Consider the following 10,610-nt stretch of genomic DNA (forward strand, 5'->3'; position numbering starts at 1 on the left):
ATCTATAATTATACAAACACTGATTTTTGATCAAATTGTGCTTGTTTGAGAGTTTGAATACGAATAGTGAATGTTTACACTGATGTACTTCTATTATACAATGTACTGTATGGGATGCAGTATACATCATTGCCATAAACTTGTTACACCTGCACCAGACCATGCACTGTCAAAATGCACTTGCTTGTAGAGAAATTGTATTTCTATATCCATCTGCTTTCTGATCACAGTACATTTGCTAGCTAGCGGGCTAGTTTTGGCTAGCTCAGGTACTTTTATCAGTTAGCATGCCAACACCATGGCATCAAATCAACATTTCTTTTTAACAAAAGGGACAAAAATAGCTCTAGCTCTAGGCCGTGTCAGTAAGTATTTATTCGAGAAATAAGCGACAGTCTCCCTGCCAGTCGAGACCCTCACTGGCTACCTGATGAGGAGATCAACAGACTAGATTACGTTAACACCTGACTGATACTGAGCAGCAGCTAGCGCTTGGTTTTTCTCTCCTGATGCATAATGCGAGTGGCGCTCGGCAGGTGTCTGGCCCTCCCCGGCGGCGGCCTGCCGAGCCCACGCTGTGGAACAGCAGCCTTTTCTGTTTCCACTCACGTACGCGGCTGGATGTGCACGCCGTCAAGCTCACTGCCGCCAGATTGATTCACCTGTCGCCTGAGCAAGTTTGATCCCTGGGGGCGGTCTGGGAGGATGCCCCTCCCCTACGACCACCACCCCTCCCTCCTCACCCACTAACCCCTTCTACTGTCCCTCCCCCCCGTGAACTGAGGCTGCTCCCCTCCGCAGAAGCAATAAACTAGATTTATAGTTACAGCGGAAAGCAAACTGGCCGAGTGTGTTAACTTTATCTTCAAGGACAGGGAGGCAACAAGGGCTAAAGAGTAATGACTTGACAGCGAACATGAATTCAAAGGGGAGGGAAAAAAAGGTCACATTACGCGGTGATAAGCGAGGCTGTAGCTCTGTGACAGAGTCTGACGACGGCGGGAAATGTGAGGCATTAAAACCTCACACACACACACACACACACACGCACACACACGACACACGACACAAGATTGTGACACTGACACCACACACTGTCCATCAGGACCGTGTGTCATTCTACTAGAGGCAGAAGCGGTTGTGACATCAGAGTTTGTGCTAAATGCGACTGAGCGTGAAAACAACTCGGAGCGAGAGATATTTTCCAAACCCGGCAGCTGTGTTACTCTGAACCTAATGTTGACAGGTCCATACCCCCCCCCCCCCCTTTTTTTATGTTTAATTATGATTATGTTGTATGCTGTGGATCATGCAGTAGCACAAATTGAGTTTATTTATCAACTAAGCTAAAAAATAAGAAAAAAATTTCTTCTTCCTATTCCATTTTGGACAAAAAAGAAAGGAGGAGAAAAAACGAGAAGGGAAAGAAGAAAATAGAGAGAAAAAGGAAAACGATAGAATTAATAAAACAATAAACAAAACAAATATTAATCTGTGAACCAGCTGTTTTTGTTCAGGAGTAGTAATACTTGTTCGCATGCTGGTTTTCTGTTGTGTTTCGTTTTTCTTAAATTGTTCGAAATGAAGTTTAAAAAAAAAAACATTCAAAAGCAATCTCAGCCAATCAGACTGACTTCAGGACAAATCAGTGCCCTTTAAATTGAATTGAATTAAATAGTCATCCGCCACAGCCGGGATTTAGTCGTGAAACAAACGGGAAGCTTCTGAAACTCGTGACCCACCAAGGCCACAGGACGGAAGCTGCAGTGTAGCTGGTTTTCACGAGAACCGGTCTTATGCTGTCACGAAAAGAAAAGCAAAGAATGGCACTAAAAGCTTTCCTCCACTCCTGACTGGCTTTGGCATGAGCTGAGACTCTGTGACGCATCGCAGCTCGCCAGGGGCATCGACGCGCATCAAGTGTCGCCCATCACACCGACAGGAAGCCTGGCACTGTTAGCATTACCCTCGACTGGTGCGTAAGGAGGAAAAAAAAATCGGATTCCTCTGCAATGGAAAACATTCTCTCGACAAGTTTTAATTATTTATTAATTATTATCATGATCAAAATAAAACTGTATAATGTCAATTCTGATGACTCTTCCTGAAGTGAGCAAATAAATGGGATTCTATTCAGTCCAACCCCTTTAACACATTTCTAAAATAAGACACGCAATGATTGTCTACGTTGTACAGTACACGAACGATGAGTATTCACGTGTGACGCTTTAACATTTTTGTTTTGAGACACATTTGGTTGTTGTTGGTGGTAGAATATTGACGTGTTCTTAGCCACACGACACTTCCGCTGGTGCCAGTGCTTGAAACTGGAAAGTAGATTCTTACATGCACAAAGTCCACAGAGCAATGACATTGGGGTGAGCAGTAAATACATTAAATTTCAATTTTGGATAAACTATCCTTTTTACCTTCATAGCCTTAATAGTGTCTCCCCTAAATGTCCGTGTATCATGGAAAAACAAACCCTGGTATTAAACACTAGATACTAAAAAAAAAATTGAAAATTGCCCCTGAACTGTATTCTGTAACGGCCCTACATCTTTGGTTGTATCACCGTGAACACCTTCGCACTGCCACTTTCATAAGAACGAAAGAGGCAAGTTGGAGGAGACGTTCTCGGCTTTTCTTTTGATTTCCTCCTCCAGCGGATCATCAGGCTCCTTTGTGCAGGCGTAAAGAGCAGCCCCGGCACCCTGTTTGGTCACTTTTAGTCCAGGAAGATGGGCTGAATAACAAAACTAGAGGATTTGGTGTTGGTTTCTTGACCTCTTCAGAATGTGGGAGTTGGAGAGGTTGGGACGTTTTCTATTTAAACTTTTGCGAGCGTGTTGGCACTCACATGTGCAAATATTAGTTTGCAGCTTTAAGAATTTCTGGAAGGTCTATTTTATGATGATAGAAAGGAGAGCACAGTTCTGGAAATCAGCTCTTGTTGATTGGATATTAATATTATGAAATATAATATTTGTTATTGAGAGGGGTCTACAATGAAAATTACAGATTTAGAGCAAGAAGCAATAAGGTTGCAGGTTGATTTTTACACCCAGGCACTTTCTGTTTTTTTTTTTTTTTTTTTAATTCTTTTTGGTGTCAGGGTCTCTAAGTTCTCCAGTTTCTTAGCACAGTCCAAAGGTATGCACATTAGGTTAACTGGCAACTCAAAGTGTGAATGGTTATTTGTCTCTTTGTGTGTCTCTGCAATAACTGACTGCCAACTTGTCCGAGTTGTAACCCCGCCTTCACTGAGAGGGAGCTGGGATGGACTCCAGAAGCCCCCTGACCCTGAGTGCAGGATGAGCAGTGATGGAAAGTGGAAGGTGGATTTTGAGGACAGTCAAATACAAAAAAAAAAAAACAACAAAAAAAAAAACCCCAAGGAGGCAAACTTGTTAATTCTGTAATTCTGCTCTTCTCCTCAGCTGCCAAGTACAACGGTGAAATCTACAAACGGCGCCTGATGGTGGAGCTGCCAACCAAGGGTGGGCTTCCTCTCCAGCCAATGGGCAACTCCAGACCCTCCATGGGCAACATGGCAGCGATGAACGCTCCAATGGGCACCAACCCCATGACTTCCAACCCCATGGTCTCAAACCCCATGACCTCCAATCCCATGAACCCCACCATCACGCAGATGACCTCCATGAACCACCCAATGACGTCTATGATGCCCATGACTTCCATGACGCCCATGACCTCCATGACACCCATGACCTCAATGACACCAATGACATCTCTCGCACCAATGTCCTCCATGACCCTCATGACCTCTTTGGGCCCACTGACTCCCGAGCCGGTGGCCACCTACATCACAGAGCTGCCCACCATCACCTCCGTGTCCACCCTCCCCTCGGAGCGCCACCTCGCCATTGGGGGAGGAGCGGTGGGACTCAAGTCCAACGGCCACAAACCCAAAGGCGGTGGCGGTGGCGGCGGCCACGCCCACATTTCCCACAGCTCGCACACCTCTCACAGCTCGCACACTCACAGCCACAGTAGCAAGCCACCAGGAGTCAGGGCCACTTCCCTGGCTCACATGGCCGGGACAATGCCGGGCGGCACGTCCCTGGGCATCACCAGGGCTACAGGGACCACGTTCGGCTCCAGCTCAGCCACCATGGGCCGCCCGCTGGCGTACAGCTCCAACACGATCGCGACCGGCCACCCCATGGGGCTGGGCCTGAAGGGCTGGGACGGAACGGAGACCGTTGGCCGGAGGAAGACCTACAACCACAAAAGGCCTCAGTGCACCATCCTGGAGCCCAACCAGCTCCACGGCAGCAGAGGCCAAAGTCACAGCCAACACTTCCTGCCGACGCAGCCCTACTTTGTGACAAACAGCAAAACGGAAGTGACTGTGTGAAGGAAAAGGGAAGAGAAACACAACAAGGGGGGGGCAAAGGATGTGCGTTCACGTTTTGGCACCACAAAGACCTGAGAGAGCGACTCCAGGGTGGGAGGGACGCTCAGGTGTGCAGGTCTCTGTGTGTGTTTTTTGTGTGGCTCATCGGTACACCAGTGGTAGGACAGTGGCACTGCGTCTTAGCGTTCCTCGTTTCACAAACAGAGAGTTTACCAGTCAGGTCACAGAGCAGGTGCCTCGGTACGTATCTCATCGGCAGCATCTTGCGGAGCAGGGCAGCGATGTTGGACTGTCGTCTCGTAGCCAATATCTCCTCCGCCACGGTGGCGTCAGCACACGGATGACAACGTGGGCAAACCGCCGAGTGTAGAATATGAAAGAATATAGGGGAGAAGGAGAAGAAGGACGCCACGAGTTCACTCCCATCAGGACTTCTGCTCATCAAGCATCAAATGGTTTAGAAGAAATGGCATTCCTCCATGATTCACCCTCCAAATGAGAAAAAATCTCCTGAGGGCTTTGAAACAGACACACTTGACTGCCGGGCTGTGAACTGCAGCAGACATGCGAGGCTCTGTACTGTGTCTGTTCAGAGAGGCCTTCATAAGCTCTGCAGCCGATGGTTACCCTTTCCCAAAAGGCTCCGGGACTGAGACTGGAGGCTGTCACACTGGCATTGTTCTGGTCTGATCACATCTGCGGGGTGACAGTTGGCCTGGAGAAGGAATAAGGTGGGAGGAAGGGAGGGAGGCAGCATCTGGATGATGCTGCAGCCAGCCGAGGCTCCTCGGGGGTGCGGTTCACGCATATGCAGACGCGTTTTCACACACACAAACACACACACACACACACACACACACACACAAAGGAACATATACTGTAGAAACAACAGATGTTAACGCAAAATGATATTAAAGAGGGTTAAAAGTACTATTACAACGGCAGTTTTTTATATTAATACGTAACTGTTTAATTCTTCAACCTAAAATTGTTTGCATTCCTTAACTCAACTGAACCTGCCCCAAAAAATGGCAGCTAAGTCAGGACGACTCAGTGTAATGCAGGGCAAAGTTTTGAAAGAGGGTGCAATTGCAGAAATATTTTAAAAATTTGGAAAAGTGTTTTTTTTTCTCCTCTTCTAAGGTTACATGGTAAAATTAATCAGTTGTGATATATAAAACGTGTCACCTGCAACTGGCTAGCTGCCTAGCTATCCGGCTAAGCTTGTTGTTAAATCTGCCAAGTCTGGTTTGATAAAGTTGGTACAAAAACACTTTGTTTGATGAAATGGATGCGTACCAGAGTGTTTTCTTCGTTGTCAGTATATTGAAGCATCTTTTCAACAAGGAGTGAACCTTGCAAAAACCGTTCAATGTAGCATCGGTCGGGGTATTTATATTGACAGAAATTCTAAATATGTTTTTATGTATGTGTAAACTGACATTGGTGAACAATGGGTTCATTCAGGAACGTGAAGTGGACCAAGATATGCAACAGTTACAACTACTGCTTCTAGCTTGCATGTGCTATTCTTCTTCTAGTTTTAGACAAAAGTAGGAAACTACTATGGAAAGTCGGTTTTAACAGGAATAAAAATACCCCAATTTCTCCATTTCCCCTGCCTAATGGAGGACACAGGAAACTAGGCTTTATTAGATCATTCACTGTACTCAAGATTCCGCTGAACAAAAACATCACAACCAGCAGAGTGAGGGAGGAATAGAGGAAGTGGAGAAACTATCTGGGTTACGTGACTCAAACATAAAAATAAATTCTTAAGTCTGACAAATAGGCCAAATCTTCCAAGAGCCTCCGCGAGTCTGTGAGTGTGTTTGTGGCTGCTGCAATGATGTGAGACTTATTAGCAGCTGCAGGCACAGTTATCACTTTGACCTTGTTATCTGAAGTGCTGCTTCCACCTCTGAGACCCTCTTTGGACTTTTTGATTAAAAGCGTTGACGGGTTTGATATTAATCACACGTTGTTTATCTGCATGAATGAAAACACGGCGGGGACCGGCCACGATTGAAATTGCCCAAATTACATCCAGAGGTGTCTCTGTGATTTGTGTCTCGGTCAAACTAATTGCCAGGATGTGTTGCTGCAACAGCGTCATCAGTGGCAAAATTTCAAAAGTGTCTCATTGTGGTCGTGGATGAACGGTGCTTTCATGGTTGCACGGGCCAAAAGTGTTTTGTGTTTTTTCAAGCCGAGGGAAGTGTGGATGACGTTTACCATTGTGCATTGCTCTTGGGCCGCTCGTACAGATCAAGTAGTAGAGTGAAAGTATAGCATAAGTTTTTTGGTTTCAAGAAATGTGAATAGAAACACTGCCAGATTTTATTAAGACTCACCCGTGACACTTTTTTGCACATTCTACAATGTCCAATGCTCAATCTGTGTTTATTAAATGGAAACTGCTTTTTTTTAATTTGCCCCCAAGACTTTTGTCTTTTTTACAATATGGCAATAAATGTCATGGAGGTATTATTGCACCATGAGATTTTAAAGTCGTTACAGCGCCACCAATTAAAGAGTGAAGTTCTCGCATTTTGAAAAAGTGAAACAGCGAAGGGTTGGAAATGACAATCTGCCGTTTCCAGCTTTTGTTGGAAGCTCCAGCTGAGAGCTTCCCCCCCTTTGGTCCACCGTGTATCCACGCTGCATGCAGATTTGGGCTGCAACAGAAAAAAAGCGTCATGCTGCGGCTTCCAAATGCAAAACCAGAAAGTCATTGGTTCACAGAAAAAAAAAGGCAGGGGAGAGGGCGGGGGTTCTAAATAAAAGGGGAAAATATTTATGACCCGTGCTGTGAGACCCCCCCCATGTGTCTGGTAGCGTCAGACCAACTTAAAAACACAGGGAAATGGATTTAAAGAGTCACCAGAACATTCAAAAAAATGTGTAGTTTCTGCACATTTACACACACACACACTCACTAATGGCGAGCACACACACACACACACACACACACACACACACACACACACACACACACACACACACACACACACACACACAGAGTCAGAAAACAGTCAAGGGATTCTGCCTTCCTGCCTCTGCTGCCACAGTGCCGAGTGGGAAACGGCACCGCTGCCTCAAGTGTCCAGGTTTCAGTTGGATTCTTGAGCCACTGTGTGTCCTCAACTTTGCATTTCACTCTCTGCCTCTTTTTTTGGGGGGGGGATGTCTGTGTGTGTGCTAGGATGCAACTTTTGCCCTATATTTACTGTCTCAGGAGAAGTCAGCTTCATATAAACAAACCAAACAAGACAAGTGAGCTTCAGAATCCCATAAAGCTACATCCTGCGTCTGCTGTCAGTCTTCTCCGTTTCCCCCCCACCATTTTTTAGACAGCTGGTGGTTTCACTTGCAGAGGTTTGACAAGCAGGTCAGTTTTTTTTTCTTTCTTTCAGGATGTGCATTACAGCACCCTGCTGACTTTATTCCAGAGGTTGATATGTGGAAACACAAACCCGCCTTGCATCCCCGTGTTTCTCCACACCCAGCTTTGTCAAAGCAGCCACTGGAAGAGCAGCGAGCAGCAGGCAAGGCAGTGGAAACAGTCGGTAAACACAAAGACCAATTTTTTTGGTGTCTTTTTCTGATGGAAACCACGGCATTGGGTTGCACTGGCTGTGTAGCGGCTGATGGGGTCAGGGCCACAAGATGAGCCGGTTCAGGAGGCAGTCGTGTCTTACATTTATCATCAGATGAGTTAGTTGCACAGAAATTACCACAGCAAAGAGCAAAGGACGCAGCCAGTGCACACACCGGAAGCGACGAGGCTTCAACCCATTGTTTAACCTAGATAGAAAAACTATACAGTGCGACTTTGAATTGTGCATTAATAAAACAAAGACATTACAATAGCTTAATTACCCCACTAATGATGAATATGAAGGCTTTAAAGGGGGCAAATGTATAATAATTGCGCTAACGTCCCAGTATTTTTTGTTGACCGGGGGAAGCGGAAGCACGCTATCGCTGTCGCGCTACGCTAACGCGCCCCCAAAGTTTCGTTGGACATGTAAAAACAGGACGATACTAGCTCATTTTTTCTTAACTTTACTTACAAGTTAATGGTAAATTAATCACGACAAGCCAAAATCAAAGAAATAAACTGGTTTCACGTGCACAAGATAAGAGCACAGCAGGATTTTCTTTAAACCCAGAAGGATGACTTTCAAAACTGTCAGTTTTCGTGACCTAAAAATCCGTTGCACGTGGATGAAAAGCTACGTTTGCTAGTACGGCCACAGACGTGTTGACAAGGCCTCAACTTCACGGCCCCAGTTAGCTGCTCATTAGTTCTTCATGTCTCCAAGCCATGCAGTGTCCTCGATCACCTGTGTCCTACTTCCCTCTTTGAAACGCGCTTCTTATTTTAGCCACGAGCGCACAGCGTGAACCTTCTGTTCTCAACCATCCTGCTGCTGATTGGTGCCCTTCAGGCACATGACCCACCACAGCTCAGAGGACTTTCAGTGCATTGTTACGTTCTCCCCCACCTCCATCTGAATGGGGGTCTAATGAGAAGTGGAAGTGGCTGTTCATCTGGCCTAATTTCAAGAACGTGGACCCAGTGTGGGGGTTCTTCGGTTCGGTCGAACCAGAGGCAGGAGGTCAAGTCGGCCCAGTCAAGCGTGCAGCCGGAAGGCTTGTGGCTTAAGCGCATCAGCTGATATGATTGGCCTTTTGACCACCAAGGTTGCAATCTACACTCAAATGCACTGATGTTGGATTTTCAGCCGAGTTGATCCACCCATTATTGTTTCTGCGAGTTAATATCAGAAAATATCTGACTGCAAGGTCATCAAAACCTTGACCTTCGCTCCGCAGCTGGACGGCTGCCAAGAAAACATCCATCATGGAATCAGACCTTCAGATCTTCATGAAGCAAAACTCTGTAGCCCTGCATCACCTGAGCCATTACATAACACATCTGACCGCATGCTCTGTCCTCTCTCCCTCCCTCCCTTCCTCCCTCGCTTGTGCTTCTGTTTGATTGGTCTTGCAGTGGTGATCCAGCTGGGCTCCAACTCAGCTTTTCTCCGTCAGTTCTCAATGAGACCCCTTGATTTTTTCATTGCTGCGCTTTTGCATCACGTTGTGGCTACTGGCACTTGTCGCAGTGCTGGATTTGGTGTGAATGCAACCTGATCCCACAAGTGAATGTCAGTAACCTGCGCTGGGTGAACATTGAACGACGGCTAAAGGATGAGGGGTATTTTTATAATCCTTGAAATCGTTACAGTGTAATGAAACAAGAGCGGAGGCAGAGAAGTCTGACCTGGTGAAGGTCTTAATGGATCAAAACACACATAGCCAGTAATAAAGTTGTTTGTGACTGAGAGTCAGTGCAGGCAACTTTTTGTCTCTTGCCTCGCACTGTAACTTTTCCTCTCGCAAGACTCAAACAGAGACATCCAAAAAAAACTCGCAAAATACAAATGGCGTTCAGGAAAATACCCTGCAGACAGAGAATTACGGGAGGTTCCACTCCCACAAAGCTTGTTTTAAGAGGCAGGCAGTCATCAAAGGTGTGAATAGGATTTGAGAAAAGGGGATTATGGTCCATAGTCGGTCTTTGGTTTAGTTTGAGAAAAAAAAAAAAAAAGTATTAATACGAAAAAAGAAAAGAAAGCTGATTAGACAAATGTAGTGAAATAAATCTCAGCGGGGCAGGCGGCCGTTGGGAGGGAACCACACAGAGGAAAGAGCATCCACAGGGAGAGATAGACAGAGAGAAAGAGGGAGGGAGAGAGAGAGAGAGAGAGAGAGAGAGAGAGAGCTGCGCTGGGACCAGTGGCCAGCGGGGGTTTGACAGCTCTGGTTCTTAATCACTGAAAGCTGCAGTGTGTGAGAGTGCGAGTGAGTGTGTGGGATGGTTTTGGTGCTGCTGCAGGGTCGACTTGGCCCACTGAGGCAGAAGAAATAATAAAACAAACAAACCTAGAAATGTAAACACTAGACTGACAGTTTTGAAGCAGCGACGGCGAACAGCACGAGCAGATTTACGTTGAAAACTGGCAACCGGGGACGACTGTTGCCACGCAAAACTCTTCCTGTTGTCATGGTTACCGGCAACTTTGCCGAACTGCATTGACCCGTTTCAATGCAGCAGATGAATCTTTGTGAAAAGCCCAGGCAGGCGCCGGTTTCTCCTGGGTGACTGATCATGACTTAAATACACTAGTGCATGTATTTGTCAGTTTCTGCCAGTCCG

At 46.2% G+C, this 10,610-nt stretch overlaps 1 protein-coding gene across 1 annotated transcript in view; it reads left to right on the top strand.

Annotated features, from left to right (window-relative positions):
* shisa9a (shisa family member 9a) overlaps positions 1 to 6,872 on the top strand; it is a 47,075-nt gene extending 40,203 nt beyond the window's left edge. Inside the window, exon 4 of the mRNA XM_076033621.1 lies at positions 3,441 to 6,872. Coding sequence (XP_075889736.1) covers positions 3,441 to 4,381 — 941 coding nt within the window. The 3' untranslated portion in view covers positions 4,382 to 6,872. The remainder of the gene's footprint in view (positions 1 to 3,440) is intronic.
* The last annotated feature ends 3,738 nt before the right edge of the window (positions 6,873 to 10,610 follow it).

This window comes from Nelusetta ayraudi, unplaced genomic scaffold, assembly GCF_046127955.1.
Source record: "Nelusetta ayraudi isolate G7.1 ecotype Tasmania unplaced genomic scaffold, CSIRO-AGI_Nayr_v1 ptg000042l, whole genome shotgun sequence".
In the NCBI taxonomy this organism is placed as follows: Eukaryota; Metazoa; Chordata; class Actinopteri; order Tetraodontiformes; family Monacanthidae; genus Nelusetta; species Nelusetta ayraudi.